General features: G+C 37.1%; 1 protein-coding gene across 1 annotated transcript; it reads right to left on the bottom strand.

Moving 5' to 3' along the window:
• Positions 1–3,115: 3,115 nt before the first annotated feature.
• FRG1 (FSHD region gene 1) lies at positions 3,116–16,980 on the bottom strand. Its single transcript, XM_082863764.1, has 10 exons — positions 16,915–16,980; positions 16,729–16,806; positions 14,631–14,701; positions 10,249–10,374; positions 9,394–9,451; positions 8,937–9,051; positions 7,572–7,676; positions 5,415–5,506; positions 4,801–4,911; positions 3,116–3,680 (listed from the first exon to the last, which is right to left on the bottom strand). Exons 2-10 carry the CDS (start codon positions 16,788–16,790, stop codon positions 3,644–3,646), a joined length of 777 nt encoding a protein of 258 aa, XP_082719890.1. The 5' UTR covers positions 16,791–16,806; positions 16,915–16,980; the 3' UTR covers positions 3,116–3,643.
• Positions 16,981–21,815: the final 4,835 nt, after the last annotated feature.

Here is a 21,815-nt window from a genome sequence, read left to right as displayed (position 1 = left end):
AGGAGTTGAACCCATGCCCTGATTAGCTCTACACTAGAGCTGACCCAGGAACTCCGTAGCATTTGGGTGGGTACTGGGTCATCTGGTATGCTGAGTCCATTTTAGGAATTCAGGCCTATTTTAAGATGTATGAATGTATTCATTGATTTTAATGATTTCTTTATTAACTTATTTCTGTAGGATGTTGGTGAGTTTTGTATCTGTATCTAGGAAAGTCCAGACAGGTCCTTAATTTGGGAAGAGGGCAAGGAAAAAGTAAGAGTTTGAGCATGTTATGGTGGAGTAGCTTGACTAGACTAACCCTCTCACACACGCAAAAATTAAACTTTGGACAAAATATTAAAAATTATCTAAAGGTAATGGAGAGTGACCAAAAGTACGCAGAAACTTGAGGGGAGTTAATTCTAGTAAGAAGGGAATCATATTTTCAACATTTTTTCAACTTAGGGCAGGCCCCAAGCAGTGCCATTAAAACTCATATAGAAACTTTTAGTCTTAGTAGTTGAGGAATCTGAGGACAGAGTTCAGAGTAACCAGAGTCTAGAAAGTGAGGAGGAAATCCTGAAAAAAGAAGAAAGCCACAGAGAGTAGCCATACTGCCCAAATCTCTCACTGATCTCAGAACTCCAAACCTTTGGGGCAGACTTCAAGCAGCCCAGCTAAAACTGAAAGAACTGAAAGGATATTTCAGCTGTAGCCCACTGTGGGGAGATAGAATTTGGAGCTTGAGGTCAACCATATTAACTGCCTACTAAACAACAAAGATTCTTCAGAAGGACAAAACAGAATCCACAGTTTCTATAATGTATTATTCACAATGTCCAGGATACAGTCTAATTATATCAGACATATGAAGAAACATACTAAAAAGAAAAGGCAATCAGTGGTGACTGATCCTGAGATGACCCAGATGTTGGAATTAGAAGACAAGGATTTTTAAGGTAGCTATTATAATTCTGCCTAAAAACAAAAACACCAAAAAAAGACTTTTAATGAATGGATAAGAAATTTCAGCAGAGAAAAAGAAATTATAACAACAATAGCAATAACCACAAGATCAAATGGATTCTAGAAGTGAAAAATAGTGTCTGAGATTAAAAAATCACCAGATGGGTTTAATAGCAGTTTAGAGATAAGAGAGAGTCAGTGAACTTGAAGATAGAAAAATCAAAATGATCTAATCTGAAAATGTGTGAGCAGTCAAAATTGGGTATGGGGAGCTTTTGGTTTGTGCTTTTATTGTATATAACCTTCCTTTTGATAAGGTTACTAAACTAGTAAATCAGGGGAGTGTTTGATCAGAATGTATCTTGATTTTGATAGTGCTTTAAACAAAATTTCTCATGATACGCTCATGCACAAGATGGAAAAATGTGCACCGCATGACTATATGTAGAAACATTCATTCTTGATCTCTGCCACTCTCCCAGACTAACTTCATTGCATAATGAGGGTTCTATAAAGTGCAATACTGGAAACAGGGAAGGAACACTCACCTATTACCTGCAATTTTTATTCATTTGTTGTCCTCCTTCACTAGTGTATAAACTCCATGAGGGCAAGCGATGCCTATTTTTAATCTGTATCCTCCAGTTGCCAGGACCTGTAATTAGTCCTGCTCTCTCAAATGGGGGCAAGAACTGGGTGAACATGAGGGTGAGCATGGTGACAAGGAGTACAGGAATATACTACGTTCAAAAATTCAGGCAGACAATGTTTGTTCCAGGGAAATCAGTTGGCCGGCAGATGGTCTTTGGTACCAGGCTACCGTTGGAAATAAGACTTCAGTCTCTTGAGGGTAGTGTTTCTCAAAGTGTGGTTCAGATCACTTGCTTCCGAATTACCTGGAGTGCTTGTTAAATGTCAGTTTTGGGGACTAATCCTAGATATGCTAAGCCTGTACCTCTAAGGATGGGTCTTGGAAATCTACAGGTACCCTAGGCGATTCTTTTTTTTTTTTGTGGTAAGCGGGCCTCTCACTGTTGTGGCCTCTCCCATTGCGGAGCACAGGCTCTGGAGGCGCAGGCTCAGCGGCCATGGCTCATGGGCCCAGCCGCTCCGCGTCATGTGGGATCCTCCCGGACCGGGGCACGAACCTGTGTCCCCTGCATCGGCAGGCGGACTCTCAACCACTGCGCCACCAGGGAAGCCCCCTAGGCAATTCTTAAATTCTTATGTATATAAATTTGAACTGTTTCTTTTTAGAGGTTGGGGAGCTGACAAAAGCAAGGACTAGACTAAGTCCTAGGGCAGGTTTCACAATCTTGGCACCATTGACCGTTTGGCTGGATAATTCTTTGCTGTAAGGGAGTGCTGTCCTGTGCATTGTAGGATGTTTAGCAGCATCCCTAGTTTCTAATCCTCTAAATGCTAGAGTACCCCCTGTTCTCCCAGTTGAGACATCCAAAAATGCCTCCAGAAATTCCAAAATGTCCCCTGGAGGGCAAAATAGACCCTGCTTGAGAACTGCTGCTTTGGGGGGATCAGAGTAGTAAGTATCCAAGTATCAGAAGAAGGAGAAAGCAATATGGGGGAATATCCACCTATTGGAATTGGAATGCCAAGTTAGGGCCAGAGCTACAGCAAGAGCTTCTCCTTTATAAGGCTGATGTTGGTAGCTTAGCTACCTTGCTGTAGAGGGGCCATGTAAGTCTAGAGTTGGGGACAGATGGAATATAAATATAAAAGCTGAGAATTAGACAAGGTGTGGGACCAGGTCTCAGTCATGGCTGTGCATTGGAATCAATGTGGAATTGTAAAAACATAAAAATGCCTCAGCCAACCTTAGCTCTTCTGAAGCAGAATTTCCAGTGGTGAAGTCCAGGCAACTGGTACACAAGTTGGTTTGGGAACACTCACAGAGTTAGATGACATCCTGAATACTGTTTTCAGGAATTCAGAAAGAGACAGGCTAGGAATAAAACTGTCTCAGCATAGTGGACCTCAGCAATGCTTAGTGTCTGAGCCTCTTTAATAGCTCCCATCCCATCCCACACGTGAGGATGAAAGCATTATATAAATACATATCCATTGTGGCTAAACTGTCCTAAGTAGGGAATTTCCCCAATTTTACTCTTATCCTCTGTTCTGAACCTACTCGCTCTTTTGTAAAATGTTTCCTGTTCCCATCCCACTGCTTAATACCCGATTTCTTTCTCTCTGTGCAGTCCCCTTGTCCTGATATTTGTTTGGCTTGTGTGTGATTTGGGCAATATTTAAGAGGTAGAATCAAAGCCTTGCTGACTGATTGGATTGGGAGTTTCTAATTTCCTTTTAAAGGTACTGATTAGCCATCTATTGTACTGAGTAATGCAAAGTAAGACTGTAAAGCAGTAAGACAGCTTCCACAAGCTGCACAAGAAGCATCAGTTTCACAGAGTAGCACTTCATGCTTTATGACAGGAAATCCAGAAAAGAGAATTCTGTGGTACTTTAAGTGTGTACTCTAAGTTTCATTTCCATGTGAAACACTGCAGTTGACTAAAAAAGTACATCCATGGAGAATCTCAATTAAACTTGATTAGTCTTGGTTAAATCTAGCAACTGGTTCAGCAGTAATTCCATAACAGCCCAATAATTCTGTTAAAACACTTCCACTGATTTTTTTATTCAGAAAAAAAGAAGACAGAAACAAAAATCCTGGTCATTTGCAATATCTATCAGCTTTCAATTTGGCTCTCCTGTTTAAACAAAAACAAATAATAAAAATTAATCTATGTAGAAACATGTCATATATAGCCAACTGCTACTAAACATAAACTCATGCTCAGAAATTGTGCTCTCAATTTTGGTTATTATATTACCACACTGCCTATATTAAAATAGTTTAATTAAAATTTTACTTTTCAATTTTATGTTTCATACTACATGGATTTTATTCTTACAAAAAATCTTTTCCTGATCTTTAACTCATGTTGCTTAAGGGCTTTTTAAATCCATAACAGCGATTTTAATTGCCTCTGAATTTAAGCATGCCCTAAGCTTCTATTTAACAAGGTGGCAATGTTGTATTTTCATAAAAGTTAGAGGACACAGGCCTTACTCTTTTTTTTTCGTGATACGCGGGCCTCTCACTGTTGTGGCCTCTCCCGTTGCGGAGCACAGGCTCCGGACACGCAGGCCCAGCGGCCATGGCTCATGGGCCCAGCCACTCCACAGCATGTGGGATCCTCCCGGACCGGGGCGCGAACCCGTGTCCCCTGCATCGGCAGGCGGACTCTCAACCACTGCGCCACCAGGGAAGCCCTAAGCATTTTTTAAATGTTGTAAATCTAGGACACTACTTACCTAAATAGGAATACTAATAAATAAATATTAATAATGTGCTATGATAAATATCCTGCACACATCTGAATTCAACTTAATAAAAGTGCTTCAATTTTGTTATTCAATTTTATACTTAGAAATTTTTAAACTGATTTTTATCTCATTTTTGGAAAGCTGTACTACTTTAACAGAACTCACTGAATTTTGAAATTAGTCAAAGAACTTCTTTCTAGCCCTGGTTCTAATAGTTATAAAAAGTTGATGGTAAATAAATTTATGAAACAGTTTCAGTCAGACCTGAATTTCTTGCAATAAAATACATAAGCACTTGGAATCTGGCTATTTCCAGATATTCTTTCTTGGTGATCTTTTCCCAGCCTTATGATGTCCTTTTAAGGTAATACCACCACATTCAAAAATTAAAAATAAAGACAAAAAATTGAAAATTACAGTAATTAAAAAAGAACATGGGTTTATATACACTACTTCTATTGGCCACTGAAAATAGTTGGAAATGATTAAAAATATGCCTACCTGTCCAGAAGTGTTTCATGCAAAAATCCATCTTTCCGGGCCTTTTTAAGAATTTTACTGTCTTCTTTACTTATTTTAAGTTTGTGGTCTTGGAAGCTCTGGAATTTCTTTCTGTTAAGAAAATATCTTTCTTGAAAAATATCTCAAACTTTGATTATACATGTTTACTGATGAGCTTAAAATATTTTTAAAAGTTTTTTGTTTATTTAAAAAAAACATTTTCTTAAATAATATACAACTTTTCAACAACAAAAATGACTTTAGTACCCCACCATCAAAGAGGCAGTTGTTTGGATAGCTCTACAAATTCAAGATTTGGAATACTGGCTGGAGTCTCCTGTGTCCTGGAAGCATTTGGTTGGCATTATGTGCTGACAATGACAGACACTCTATAGAGTAGGGAGAATAAATTAACTCAAGTGATTTGAGCATTGAAAGCTAGCAGGATGATAATTACAAAATCTGAAGCCTTAAGAGAAGCATTCGGTTTAGTGCTCTGTCCTAGAGTCTACATTATGTTGTCTCTGCTTGTCCTTCAGGTTATTTTATTTTAGATGCCTTGAGAAGCATCTCACTGCCAAATCTACAGTTCTAAAAGGAAAAAATATACGTACACATAATTGATTTCACACTGTTTAACATTTCCTTTGTCTTCTTCTGGAATATCATCTTTTTTCTTAGTTTCTCTTTCAGCACAGGATCTAATCTGGATATTGGAGATGAGAACCCAACAGGTTACACAATTATCTTCCCCCTGCTCCACCTTACTTATTACAGAAGAACATTCTAGGTGATTTCTTATGAAAAAGAAGAAAACAGTTAACTTAGCAATTAGATTCAGAAAAAGACAGATTCTAGATATGTGTTTTTATTTATATATATAATTTATCTAAATAATTGCTATTATACGTTTCTTTAGAGCCCTTACATCAGAAACACTGAAGAGAAACTTATTTGAAAAGCATTTTACAGATCAGATCCCACTAAGCCAATGAGGCAATAATTTAACTAATTTAATTTTGGCTGCAAAAGTAAATACAGTAGGATCAAATTATCCTGCAATTTAGTGTTCATTTTATAACACTGAAAGTTTAAGATAGTAGCTATTTTACTATGCATAAGATATTACCAACACATTAAAACTTTTAACATAACACAATTTGTTTTCATCTAATTGGAATCTGTCCCTTTTAAATCCTCCTTATACTTTCATCAGTTTTGACAGATACTTACTATCACATTCCATAAATTAATTGATACAGATACAACAATTAGGATCAACTGAGGGGGGTAAGAAGAAGACAGAATTCAGGGCCATGAAACTGGCAATTTGCAACCCAAAGGACCCACATTGGAAAGGGATCTCTGTGCCTTAGAGCACAATTCCAAGATTGCTTAGAAACTGGTGAGCAATAGGCATGTGTAAATAATATGTGTGTGACGGTTTTGGCTGGAGGAGTCCTAGAAGACCTGGGGAAATTCTGGGCCAGGTCTGTGACACAGTACTGCTTTTGGCAGGAGGGAATGTGTTCTGGTAGATAAGGCTAGGCTATAAAGGTGGATGCTGACACAGACTAGCAGAGCCTGCAATGTAAAAGGCAAGGTGGAAAGAGTCCTGGATTATCATTGCTCAGAGCTTTCAGGTACCTGACTAACCAGACAGACCCAGGGAAATCTGACAGGTACTTCATATAAAAACGGTTATAATTATTGATAAATATAGCACAGTGTTTTTTTATTTCTGTAGATGTGCAAAGTACTGCACATACATTTGTACTGCTTGTCTTCAATAATCATACTTTTATAATGTAATCCAGATGAAAAACAATTCAAGCACGATACAATAATATTAAATATAAATAAAATTAAAAATAGGTGAGTCAGAAATCCACCAGCATTTTTCTAATGACTGCTTCCTGAGAAGCAGTGTGGTGTGGAACGTAATTTCTAGAGTCAGTTGGGCCTGGGTACACATCCTGTCTCCACTTTATCTGTGTGACTTCATGAAGTGACTGATCAAAACAATGAGGATGTAGGGAAGGTCAAAGGTTGTTTCCTTCTCTGTAAAGTTAAGATAACCTCACAGGAACACTATGAAGATAAAAGACAACTATGCATGTGCCTCACTCAGCAGAGTACCTGCAGCTACTTGCTGTAGTTTTGTTTATATAATTGAAAAATATTATGACTAATACTTTTTAAAATATAACAAGAATATCTAGGTTTTAGATTTAAATTTTTTGAGATTTTGGCAGTGAAAATGGCTTTTGAGAAAACTATGGAAGATAGACCGAAACTTCTAATTCCTGAGCTGTCTAGAATGGTATTTTTTTCTCCATCAGTCAACTCCAAATAATGAAATGAAGAGTTACTGGTATTAATATTCTTGTTTAAAAAGATTAGTGATTTTTTCAAGGTAAAAAGAATACTGTAAGACTGTAAAACTGAGGATTATGAAAATCGAGAACCTTTTAACAATAAAATCAAATATATGACACAGAATTTAAAATAAAACATATGCAGATATTTGATAGATGTGTTTAAATTATGCTGATAGTAGAGAAAATGTAACATGGATTTTTATGCTTTATTTATAAGGATTAAAGCCACCTTACAAAAGGCTTTTTTCCCCCGTTTCTTTAAGCCTTCCACTCTGGCCCTCACTAATGCATTACACACAGTGAATCTGGATCAGATTACAACATTTTAAAGAGAAGCAGTCACATCATACATGTGACATGTATTAGTCTATAGAAAAGTCTCATGATTACCTTTATCATTTCTTCTTCTCCTGCTGTTTTACTTTTTGCTTCTATATCACCTGCTTCATTGCATCTAATAAAGCAGCTATTTGAGGCCAGTAAAGCCATTTTCCCCTAAATGAACAAAATAATAAGAAATAAGTTATGAGAATACCTGTGAAAAAAATTCTTAAGTCTTGAGACTAAATTGAATTTTTCCCATGTCTAAAAGTAATCAGGAAAAATAATGTGAAGAAAACCTGGAAAAATAAAAAAACATACAGAAAAGAAAACCAAAATCACCTATAATCTTACTACTCAAAGATAACCACATTAAATATTTTTAATATATTCTATTAGTAGGACTAAATTCTAACTGTATGGAATAGAATTATTTCCCTTGGCCTCAGAGATTTATTGAGGATATAACTGATTTAGTGTTTTAAAAAGTTAGCTTTAAAGACAAAAAAAATTATAATAGTAGTGTTTTAAATTTTCCTCCATAATTAGAAAATATGAAAACATATCATAGTTGATTGAAGTATAATCAACTATACTTCAATAAAATAAAAAAATGCAGAGAAAATATATCTCATAAAAGCTAGCCTTCGATGCCTTTGAATTTATTGCTCAGAACTTTAAGAATCAATGTCTGAGGGACTTCTGGGTGTAGGAAGAATTAAATCTTCTATCATATCCAGGTACAAAAGTGCTAATAACATGGATTTGACTTAATTTCTTATTTGAGGTGGTAAGGGCTGGGTTTTCTGTCACCTGGATGACTTTTGGTAAGCTTGGATGTGGCTGTATAGTCTAAGGTGATTTAAATATGTGCTGCTGATCTTTCTGCTGAGTACCTTTTTGTAACAAAGTTTTACTTGTTACATCAGGGACTTTTAAGTCTTTCTTTCATTTAAATTTAAAATTTTAAAACTTAGTGTTTTTCCCAAAAATAAAGTGAAATGAACATCCCTCAAATTCTGTATAACTGGTAGTATCTGACTTATCATCCTGGCCTTATCATATGTTGGTGTTTTCTGTTGATATAATGAAAAATATCTATTCAGTTTCTTTGCCCATTTTTAAATTTTTCTTTCTTTTGCTATTGAATGAGTTTCTTATATAATTTGGACATTAACACCTTGTCAGATATATGGTTTGCAAATACTTTTCCCAATCCATAGCTTGTCTTTTCACTTTGTTGATTTTTTTTTCCCCTGTGTTGCACTATTTTTTTAGCTCTTTTTAAGGTTATGAATTCATGTTGGTTTTAAAAAATTTAATGCATTATTGCAGTCTACTTTTTTGGGTTTTTTTGAACATATGTTCTCAATGAATGTTAGAGACTTTCCCATTCACTGACAAGGAACTTTTATAAACAATAAGAGTACTTACATCTTGAAAGACTGGTTCCCATTGTTCTCTTGGTCCAATTGCATCTGAACGCCCAACAACGAGTCCATCTGAATTTATACCTAGGTATTTTCCATAGCCAGATTTCAGGGCAATTCTTCAGATCAATAAAATAGATCAATGTTAAAAACAGAGAGAAAGGAAATTAAATATGGAACATAAAAATAGTATGTGTGTGTATAAAAATTTAAGACTAACCATAGTCCAAATGTTCAAAAGCCATATGTGGCTAGTGGCTACCGTATTGGACAATGTAGTTCTATGTATACAATTTAATATTCTACTTTCTTAATACAAGTATTATATAATACCTTATATAGCAAACATTTTCCAAATTCATTATTCTTCAAAAACACTACTTTTAATCGATATATAATATTCCATTACAATGTATCATATTGTATTACAATGTATTAATTATAGTTCAACTCAAGCTTACCTGGAATCAGACAATTTGACAGCTGTAAACTGCTCTGGAGGACTAGGACCCTCATCAACTACAGGAGAAAAAACAATTTGAAATAAATTTGACATTTCTTATAAATATAAAGATACTCTTTAGCTTGAAAGAAGTAGCTCTTTTAAAAACAAACATAAGAATATTATATTATGATGTAATTATAATACAGTATTCATAGTATCAAGAGTTACTTTATCTTCTATATAACTCATGTTTAGTTTTACATACTTAGCAAGATAGGTCAGCATGATGCTTATTTAGTCACTTCCAAGATACTATCTCTTTGTATTTTAAAATGCAGTCAGCACATAGACAAATAAGCACTTAATATTTAAAAAGCTAAATGCTTTAAGTTATTCAAGGGATGGCCATTCAGACAAAAAGCTACTGCTTTTTAATCTTCTAATTTCTTCGTATCTCATTAGTGCTTCTTCCCATGGGCTAAAAGGAATGAGAAAACTTTAAATTATTAACAGTTATTTAATGCTCCAGATTAGTTTTGGCAAAAGGTCTAAAGAATAAAGGAATTCAAACCTTTGACTCAACCAGGTTTTCTTTTTCTTTCTACTTATTATTTCAATTATTCATATTGTTTTTGATTCCCATGGATACTCTTCTGGAACTATACAGAATGTTTTCAATTCTTATACTGGAAAGAGGGAGTTGCCAATAACTGGTAAATAGTGAAGAAGGAAAAAAAATGGAAGAGTCAAATCAATGGATTCATTCCTTTGGAATATATTCGAGATTTGTTAGAATTTGGCCTAAGTGAATGAATGTTATAAAATATATACTGTAGCCTTTTCCCTTCCATTGCTTCTACCAGACACAAACCTTCTTTATGTGGAGCTCCCAGTGTAAAAAGTCCATTGTCAAGTGCATGTATGTAGGTTCCTTTATCCATTTCAATCGCTATGGTTCCTGAAATTTCACCAAAGTTTGTTACTGTCCACCAGATTCCTAAAAAATAAAATCAGTAATTTAAATTTATATTCTGGATTTGACAGAAGGTTCTTACTTGTTGCTGTTGTCATTATAACATATTTAAAATTTTTATTTTGTAGTTGTAAGAATAATACAGGGAGATCTCATATACCTTTTAATCACTTTCTCCCAATGGCTAACATCTTGCATAACTATAGTCAGTATCAAAACCAAATCCATGAAACTGATACAATCCATGAAACTTATTCAGATTTCCTCACTTTTACACACACTCACTTGTATGTTTCTATGCAGGTATGTAGATCTAGGTTACTACCACCACAGTCAAGATTAGGTTCTTTTAAAATGTAAAATAGCAGTACACATGAAGGCACAAAATGATATATAGAGAACAGACTCTCTCATATCAGCCTCCAGTCATCCACGACTGGTTTCCAGAGGCAATGACTACTGCAACCTGTTTCTTATGTATCCCTCCAGATTATAATTACAATTGCTAAGACTGAGGTCAGGGAGCTTATTACATATATTTTCCTTCTAGGAGTTTTATGGTTTCAGGTCTTACATTTAAACATTTAATTCATTTTGAGTTAATTTTTGTGTATGGTACAAGATAGCAGTCCAGTTTTCCCAACATCATTTATTGAAAAGACTGTCCTTTCCTCATTGTATATTCCTGGAATATGCATGGGTTTATTTCTGGGCTCTCTATCTGGCTCCATTGATCTATGTGTTTGTTTTTATGTCAGTACCATACTGTTTTGATTACTTTAGCTTTATAATATACTTTGAAATCAGGAAGTGTGATACCACCAGCCTTGTTCTTCTTTCTCTATATCGCTTTGATTATTTGAGGTCTTTTGTGGTACATATAAATTTTAGGACTGTTTGTTCTACTTCTGTGAAAAATGCCACTGGAATTTTGATAGGAATTTCACTGAATCTGTAGATTGCTTTGGGGTTAGTTTAGACATTTTAACAATATTAATTCTTCCAATCCATGACCATGGAATATCTTTTCTACATGTCTTCTTCAATTTCTGTCATTAATGTCTTATAGTTTTCAGTGTACAGGTCTTTCACCTCCTTTGTTAATTTATTCCTAGGTATTTTATTCTTTTTGATGCAGTTGTAAATGGGACTGTGAATTTCGCTTTCTGATAGTTCATTATTAATGTATAGTAAATGCAACAAATTTTTGTATATTCATTTTGTATTCTGCAACTTTACTGAATTCGTTGATCAGTTCTAACAGTTTTTTGGTGGAGTCTTTAGGGTTTTCTATATATAATATCCTGTCATCTGCAAATACAGGACATTTTTACTTCTTCCTTTCTGATTTGGATTTCTTTTTCTTGCCTAATTGCTCTGTAGGACTTCCAATACTATGTTGAATAAAAGTGGCAAGTGTGGGCATCCTTGTCTTGTTCCTGATCTTAGAGGAAAAGCTTTTCACTGTTGAGTACAAACCTAAATTGTATCCAATTTTTGTTGGGTCTGATGATGAGATAGTGTTATGTATTAAAAGAAAGAACAAAACAGAAGGAAGAAAAGAGAGAAAGAGAGAGACTGATCTTGTAAGAAATGCACATTTATAATGACTTAGTATCTGTTATTTATTTTAAAATTCTCCAGAAAAATGTATGAGAGATTATCTCACAGTGGGCATGTGTGTAAATGAAACAAGACTGTTAAAATATTATTACTAAAGCTCAGTGATTCATTATATTCATGGAAGATTCATTACATTCTTTTCTCTACTTATGTATTAGTTTGAAAATTTTCCATAATAAAACATTTTTAAAATTGAGTTAATCACACTGTACAAAATTATCTATTCAGCTAAACAGGTCAGGCTTTTCATAACTAATAAAAATATTAGTAGAAGTTTAGCTTAAATGAAGCTGGACCTTACCTAATATAATATACACATACTAACTCAAAATGCATCAAAGACCTACATGTAAGAGCTGAAACTATCAAGATAAAACTCTAAGAAGAAAGCATATGGGAGAAGCCTCATGACACTGGATTTGGCAATGATTTCTTGGATATGACATCAAAGGTACAAACAACAAAAGAATAAACAGACAAACTGGACTTCATCAAAATGAAAAATTTTTGTGCATTAAAGGACACTATCAATAGAGTAAAAAGACAACCAGAAAATATTTGTACATCACGTATTTGATAAGGAATAAATATCCAGGATATGTAGAGAACTCTTAAAACTCAGCAACCACAAGAAAAGCAACCCAATTCAAATGATGGGCAAAGGATTTGAATAGGCATTTCTCCAAAGAAGATATGCAGATGGCCAATAACCACATGAAAAGATGCTCAACATTACTAATCATTAGGAAAATGCAAACCAAAACCATAATGGGATACCACTTCATACCCATTAGGATGGCTATTATCAAAAAAACCAGAAAATAACAAGTGTTCATGAGGATGTGGAGAAACTGGAACTCTTGTGCACTGCTGGTGGGAATGTAAGATGGTATGGTGGTTTCTCACAAAATTTCAAATAGAATTACTGTATATGATCCAGCAATTCCATTTCTGGGTCTATACCAAGAAGAAATGAAAGCAGAGTCTTGAAGAGATATCTATACAACCATGTTCACAGGCAAAAGGTAGAAGCAACCCATGTTTTCATTGATAGATGAATGGATAAACAAATGTGGTATATACGTACAAAGGAATATTATTCAGCCTTAAAAAGGAAGGCAATTCTGACACATGCTACAACATGGATGAACCCTGAAGACATTATGCAAAGTAAGACAGTCATAAAAGGACAAATACTGTATGATTCCACCCTTCTGAGGTACTTAGAGTAGTTGAATTCATAGAGACAGAAAATAGAGAGACAGAAAATAGAATGGAGGTTGCCAGGGACTAGGGGGGAGTAAGGAATGGGCATTTATAATTTAATGGGTGCAAAGTTTCAGTTTTGCAAGATGAAAAAAATTCTGGAGATGGATGGTGGTGATGGCTGTATAACAATGTGAATGCACTTAATGACACTGAATTGTACACTTAAAAATGGCTAAAGCGATAAATTTTGTTATGTATATTTTACCACAATTAAAATAATTTAGTGAGAGCTTTACATAATTTATTTCTGACTTATAGCTATAATTGTTTTCAGTAAAAAAAAATGCTTTACTCAGAATCATTATCAGCATCCTATGATCATTAAAACTTTCTTAAAAATGTAATAGTTAATGATTTTAAATTATTTGTATTTTATATGTTCTGTGCCATTTTGACCAAGTACACTTAATGTTGATTCTTCCCAAATGACCTAGATTCAATATAATTCTCCCAGAAAATCCAACAGGATTTATGGTAGAAAATAATAAATTGTAAAATTTATATGGAAACGCAAAGGATCTAGAAGAGTATAAAGAAGTATAGAAGTATAAAGAAGAAGTATAAGTTGGGAGATTCACACAACCTAATTTCAAGACTTTATGAAATGACAGTAATCAAGACAAATATATCACTAGAACAGTAGACAAATCGATGGAACAGAGTCCAGAAATAGACTTAACACATATAAAGTCAATTGATTTTTGACAAAGATACCAAAGCACTTTAATGGTGAAAGGAAAGTCTATTTATCAGTAATGCTGGGACAACTGGATATCAATATGAAAAAAAAAGAGACAAAGAGAAAATAATTTGTAAAATGTATTTGGTTAAATAATATTTATTGGGCTTCCCTGGTGGCACAGTGGTTGAGAGTCCGCCTGTCAATGCAGGGGACACGGGTTCGTGCCCAGGTCCGGGAGGTTCCCACATGCCGCAGAGCGGCTGGGCCGGTGAGCCATGGCCGCTGAGCCTGCGCGTCCAGAGCCTGTGCTCCGCAACGGGAGAGGCCACTACAGTGAGAGGCCCGCGTACCACAAAAAATAAAATAAAATAAAAAATAATATTTATCTATATTAGGCCTTTTTTAAAATGATATATCAGAATCTCTGGGTTATTAAGCAGTGTAATGATTCAGAGAACCATCTTTTCTCTCTCCTGTGCTTTGTCCTGATGATGAAGAAAAGGCCTCAGCAGTGACATCTACTGTGCTAGAGCATAAAAGCAATCTATAACTATAAGTAATATTTGAGCACTTTAAGACAAATATGAGTCGGTCATAAATTCCTTCTACTTCCTTTTTACTACTTATCCCTACTAGGAAAATAGTTTTAAAGGGATCTCAACCAATGTTAACTTTTCTCAGAATAAGGTATACAAAACTGACTCACCAACAATATCAAGTTGAATTTCTTCATCTTCTTCTCTTTTTCTCTTCTTCTCTTTGCTCTTTTTCTTCTTACTATAGGAGATAATTTATATAGATGAGTTTAAATATATTGATTTGCATACTGTCATATGATGGAATCTTAGAAGACTCTTTTAAGATGTACATTGATATATAAATTATTGATTTACAATGATATACATTGATATGCCCTCTTACTTCTAATCCTGAGAAGTCACTTCTGATCCTGTACATACTGTGTTACAGTTAAGAGAACAGACTCTGGAGCCAGACTGCCTTTTAAAAGCCTGATTCTGTCATTTCTTAGCTCTGTGATTTTTGGAAAATAAGTCAGTTTCCCCACCTACACAGTGAGGATAATAATTTAACCCAACTCTTAAGGCTGTTGTGAGGATTAAGAAAATGCGTATCTTCATACATTGCTCATGAAAATGTAAAATGGTGCAGCCACTTTAGAAAAGAGTTTGGAGTTCTCAAAAAGTTAAACACAGAGTTACCATAGGACTTAACAATTCTACTCCTAGGTATACACCCAAGAGAAAAGAAAACATATGTCTGCACAGAAACTTGTATTAAGAATATTCATAGCAGCATCATTCACAAGTGCCAAAAAGTGGAAACCCAAATGTCCATGAACTGATGAATGGATAAACAAAATGTGTTGTATCCATACAATGGAATATTACTCAGCCATAAAAGGAATGAGTACTAATATAACATAGATGAACCTTGAGAATGTTATCCTAAGGAAAAGAAGCCAGGTACAAAAGGCCACATATTTTATGATTACATTTATATGAAATATTTAGAAGAGGCAAACTGATACAGACAAGTGGATTAGTGGTTGCCTGGGATTAGGGGATGAGCAGAATGGGGAGTGACTGCTAATGATTGTGGGGTTTCTTTTTGAGATGATGAAAAATGTTCAGCAACTTGACAGTGGTGAACCTTGTGAATATCCTAAAAGGCACTGAATTCTACTTTAAAAGGGTGAATTTTATAGTATATGTATTATATCTCAATAATTAAAAGAAAACCCAGAGTGACTTTAAAAAAAAGTTAATATGTAGTACTTAGAACAGTTCTTGGCACATAGGAAGTGCTATGTATGTGTTAATTATATTGATAGTTATAATGATTATAAGACACACTTGTTTGTATTTTCATCACAAAATAAGCTTTCAGAAGCTAACTCTCCCCTCCCTCCTATGAATTCAGACAGTAACAGTTTCACATGTATTCAGGATAAATTCTTGATGCCAGACCCCTAGGCAGAGTTCTCAAGTGCAGTGGCTTCAGTTTGCTCCTTGACACTTTCTTTCCATCTCTCATAAACGTACCTAAAACTCTATCAGACCAGGATGAAATGCTCAACATTTTTGTGAATAATCAACCCCGAGCAAATATAGCAGTTAAAAACGAGGTGGAGGTATGAATGGGCAGATATCTTTTCCTAAAAATCTAATACTCATGAATCACCACTATAACTTCTTCCTTGTATTTGGCTCTAGTTACTTACTGTACATATTATCTCACTTAATCCTCATAATAATCCTTTTACAGTATCATTAATCTCTCCCAATAAACGAATAAATGGAAGCTCAAAGATATTAACGTACCTGCCACAAATCACAAAATTAGTATTTAGTGGAGTCCAGGTTCAAACCCATATCCTTTTCAAAATCCACTTCTACATATTGCATTAAAAGCTAATTTTTTCTAGGTGGGAGGGAGACAATGTTGAAAATAATTATTCCTAATAAAGGAAGCTACTGTTATAACCTACACTATCACACTAATACAGACCCACTAAGCATAGATCTGGAGGTGGGGGGGCGCTCATCAAGGGACCCGAACTTGTGGTTCCTCGGCTATCGGTCCGCCCAGCTAGGGCGAGACTCTGGCGGTGCGTCTCCGCACCGGCGCCGGGAACTGAGTCCATCTCGGCAGGAGGCCAGGCCCAAGGGCTGGGAGCCTGAATGACAGCTCCCGGCGGCTTCCACAGCCTAGCCGCAGGGAGAGGAGAGCGGAGGGTTGTCGGAAAAGAGGGGCAGATTCTCCCGCACAAACTCGCGGTTTACCTCTTGGCCTTGGTTCCCTTGAGCACGAGTTTGGTGGGCTTCACGTAGGAGTATTCGGCCATGGTCGCGGTGACGCTTCTGTATTAAGACAGGGAGCTGGCTCAGGGCAAGATACGTGAACCGGGGCAGAAGCGGGCGAGGGAGGCACAAGAGTGGGGATGGAGTCCAAACTCCCTGAGAACTTACGCAGCAGCAGAGTGGGCGTGTTTCCCCCGAATCCCTGGCCTTTCTCTCCCGAATAATGAGCCCCAAATAGAATTCTACTTCATGTTGACAGGCTGGGGCTACGGCGACCGCAGAGGGCCTAAATATACCAGCGTATATTTGCTCCGTCCTGAGAATGGGAACCTTAGGGCCTTTCTAAGCGAGGAAACTGGGGAGACGCGCCCTCTGGTGAATGTGGCGGGTCTCACAGCCCTGCTTGCCGTCTTGAGCCACTCTGGAGAGAGCCGCCTGCTAGGTCTCGGGAGGAGGCGATAGTTAGATCAGAGGGTGAAATAAATGACTCCGTCAACCCTCCGGACTCTGCACAGCAGACGGATCCTGACTGCGCCCCGCGGCCGAGGGCTGAGCCAGCGTGTGGGAGCGGGGCGGCGGGGGCGCTGGGTAACACAGAGCGCGTTACCTGGCCTTGGACGACGTCACGAGTCATCTCAATTACGTAAACGTTTATTGTACTGTTTTAATTAGGGAGACTCGAGTAATGTACAGGAAACAAATAGGGAATAAAATAAAAGACAATTAAGTGCCAACATTTGGGCCGAAGATTTCACTAGTGCTGCAGGAATTTGGGCGGAGGTAGAGTGGGAGGGTGACCGTGGAAACTAATGTAATCAGAGAGGTCTTTCCATATGGGGGGGGGGGGTGTCTTGAGAGGCTTTCACAACTTCAATCACCTGTTCTGATCTCATCAGTTTGATAATCCACCTCCCTGATTCCATTTTCTCCACCTTCCAAACCGTCCTCTGTAGTGCTGAGTGATCTCTCTAAATAAATCGCTGATCATTATTCCCCTACGTAAAATCTATTAAAGGGAAGCCTGTTGCTTTCTGGAGGGAAAATCCTAGCATCACTTAGTAAACTGGTGATCGTGACCTCTTTACCCACCACTGAACCCCTGCCACCTTAATTCCAGTCACACAAAATTATTGGAAATGTTGGAGAGCTCTGTGTTTGCTTCTGCTGCCTAGAATGCTGCTTTAGACTCTTACCCACCCTCTTCATGCGACCCTTTTTTTTCAGCCTTTAAGACAAACTCAGGCTTCATTTTCTCCAAAAAGCCATCTTTGAATGACTTCCTCTATTTCCCCAAACAGTCTTCTTTTCTCACTCTGTAGTTTAATACTGTGCTTTTTAAACGCAGGAGCCATGGCTTATTTATCCTTGTTTCACCTACACCTGTACCCAATGCTTGCTTCACAGTAGACCTTGCCTAAATGTCAGTTAAAATAGTAAGAGTCTAAATCCTGGTGTGGGATAATGAAGAGAGTGGAACAGAGTGTGACTTGACTAGATAGGATGGGTTGTGATAGAAAAACACAAGTAGACATATTGGATGGGTAAGGAATAGCAGGCCATTGGAAGCCAATTCCTTATTTATTTATCAGCTGTCTCTGCAAAGACACTGCTTGGTGATAGGAGAATACAAAAGATGCTTAGACTCAGGGCCTGATCTTAAGGGCCTTCATCTAAATAAATAATGTGCAGTGAGAGGCAGTATAACACATAATTAAGAGTGTAGCTTCTGGAGACAAACTGCTTGGGTGGACAAACCTTGCTGTCTTCATAAGTTAGATGACATAGTCATTTAACCTCCACATAACTGTGTTTCTTCAGCTATAAAATGGGATGATACCTCCTAGGGTTATGATGAATATTAAGAGAGTTAATATAGGAAAATACTTTTAAAAGTTCCTGATAAATAGTACATCATAAATGTTAGCTATTATTATTAGATATCAAAGTGTCCTGAGAAAGATATAAACAAAACGTTGTAGCAGGATGTGGTGGTGACATGTTATAGGAGTTTGTGCTTCTGTCTTGCTCTAGGGATCAGGAGAAGATTAATAGTCAAAGTGGCATCTGAGAAGGGTCTTGAACAATGGGTAGGGTTTTGATAACTGGAGATGGGGGAGGATAGGCATGTCTGATAGTGGCAGCAGTATTAGCAAAGGCATGGAGATAGAAGAGTAAAGGGCTTGTGTAAGGAGCAGTGGGCAGCCCTGTTGTTTGGAGCACAGGGCATGTAGATTAGAGTGGTGGGAACTAGGATTGAGAAGGCAAGTTGGGGTCATTTTTTTTAACTTATTTAAAATTTTATTTTCGTAAATACATTTATTTTTGGCTGCTTTGGGTCTTCATTGCTACGCACGGGCTTTCTCTAGTTGTGGCGAGCAGGGGCTACTCTTCCTTGCGGTGCATGGGCTTCTCATTGCGGTGGCTTCTCTTGTTGCAGAGCACGGTCTCTAGGCGTGTGGGCTTCAGCAGTTGTGGCACACGGGCTCTGTAGTTGTGGCTCGCGGGCTCTAGAGCGCAGGCTCAATAGTTGTGGCGCACAGGCTTAGGTGTTTCGCAGCATGTGGGATCTTCCCAGACCAGAGCTTGAACCCGTGTCCCCTGCATTGGCAGGCGGATTCTTAACCACCGTGCCACCAGGGAAGTCCTTGGGGTCATTGTTTGGCTGAAGAAATTTTTTTTTTTTTTTTTTTTGCGGTACGCGGGCCTCCCACTGCTGTGGCCTCTCCTGTTGCGGAGCACAGGCTCCGGACATGCAGGCTCAGCGGCCATGGCTCACGGGCCCAGCCGCGCCACGGCACGTGGGATCTTCCCAGACCGGGGCACGAACCCGTGTCCCCTGCATCGGCAGGTGGACTCTCAACCACTGCACCACCAGGGAAGTCCCTTGGCTGAAGAATTTGCATGAAATCAGTAAGCACTTTAGAGTGATTAAATAGTAGTGGGGTGAGATGAACAAAGTGGTATTCCAGGACACTTATTCTGCAGCAGTGGGTATGATGGGTTGTGTAAGTGATGCCAGGATTCTCCCACTCAAGCCATAGCTCTTTGTGACATAGAAAAAAAATGGAAACCAGTTTGAATATTAAAGAATCTTTGGCAATATTAAACTCTTGATTCCTGGTGGCACCACAGAATCAAGATGGGCCCAATTCAAACCTAACTCAAAGCAAAACCATGACAAATGGTTTAGTAGATTAGTATCCAGTCTAGTTTGTAGAATCTAAGACGATGCTTTGTACTGGAATAGAGATAAATTCATGACTCTCCCTTCTAGTCCCATCCTCTGTTTTGAAGTTAAACAGCCGCTTTTTTTTTTTTAATTAATTTTATTTTCAACTCCTCCAGGTTTCTGTGTGTTTCAGGAGTCACATAAGTCCTCTAGGATCTTGATGAATTGAGGAGGTGTGAGTAAACATGTTTTTAGCAAGGGGAGAAATTGGAAATTCTGTTAACATATTTTCCATTAACATTGCCAAGTTTTCAAGGTTATTCAATGAGAGGGATCCTTGTGCAATTTTCCAAGCTTTACTGACCTTAAGAATCATTGCAGGGAATTCCCTAGAGGTTCAGTGGTTAGGACTTGGTGCTTTCACTGCTGTGGGCCCGAGTTTGATTGCTGGTCGGGGAGCTAAGATCCCACGAGCTGTGCGGTGTGCACAAAAAAAAAAGAATCACCGAAGATATTTTTTAAAAACACTTACCCCCAGGCCCATTATCTAGAGATTTTTATTCAAGAAGATCATTGATGGGACCCAGGGATATGTGTTTTTGGTAAGTGTCACAAATGATTCTTAGTGGTCAGGCAAATTTGGGAAACATTGACCTAGAATTTATGTTTTCATGACTGGCAGCTGGAGAAGGTTGTTCCCCAAACTTCTATCTTTTCTGAAAATTAAATATTTAGTTTTTAAAAGGTACATTTTTATAACTAGATACAATGTTTATACACATATTATATGTATTGTACTATACTGTATCTTTTGTCATTTGTATACTTAAAGATGGGTAAGAATACTATGAGAAAAATCAGATATTAAATGAAAAGAGAAGTGTATGGAGGTAGAGGTGTGTTTATTGCTGTGCAAAAGTAAAGTCCAAAATGACAGAAGTCTGAGGTTGCAAATAGCACTTAGTAAGGTGCAAGAGCTTCAAAATCATTTCTGAAATCTTTGATGTTCAGTTGTAAATGGTGACTTGGGATTAGATTTAGGGGAGAAACCAATTATGCTTTAAAGTGTTCTTGTAAAAAGGGCTTTAAATGAAGGAAAATCCTTATATTTACTTGAGTTAATTTAAATGGGAAGTTTCTAACAAATTACTAACCCTCCCCTTCTTAAAAATTTTCATTTGAAATGAAAATTTGAAAAACTGATGTTTATGCTCTATTAGCATCCTTATGCAAAGACTTAACAACATATTTTACATTTCCAAGTTTTTATTTCTTAATTTTTCTGGAAGGAATTGTTTTACCTTGAGTTTTTAAAAGCAAGGTAAAACAATTTATTTTGACAAGTGCATATGGTACATTCTTCTCCAGTGTTTTTGTGGCAAAAGATTAGGTTTAACAGTGATTGCAGTATGAGAGCAGTGGGTCCAGACTAATTTCACTAACTACTAAAATTGTGTTCTGTTGTTTGGACTAAAAGAAAATGGAGGCAAAACATATAGATCTGACATGAAAACATCGACTGTTCTACTCTCTGTTCCTATGAGACAGTACACACACACACACACACACACACACACACACACACACACACACAGAGACACATATATATACCACATCTTATTTATCCATTCATTCATAGACAGACATTTAGGTTGTTTCCGTCTTTGCTATTGTGAATAATGCTGCATCGTACATGGAAGTGCAGATATCTCTTCGAGATACCGATTTCCTTTCCTTTGGATATATACCCAGAAGTGGGATTACTGGGTCATATGGAAGTCCTATTTTCACTTTTTTAAGGAACCTCCATGCTATTTTCTACAGTGGCTGCTCCAATTTACATTCCTACCAACAGTGCATAAGGGTTCCCTTTTCTCCACATCTTTGCCAGTACTTATTA

Source organism: Leucopleurus acutus (assembly GCF_964270905.1).
Source record: "Leucopleurus acutus genome assembly, chromosome: 21".
Taxonomy (NCBI): Eukaryota; Metazoa; Chordata; class Mammalia; order Artiodactyla; family Delphinidae; genus Leucopleurus; species Leucopleurus acutus.
Note: the sequence above shows the minus strand (reverse complement) of the source record. Positions and strands in the feature narration are given on the sequence as shown.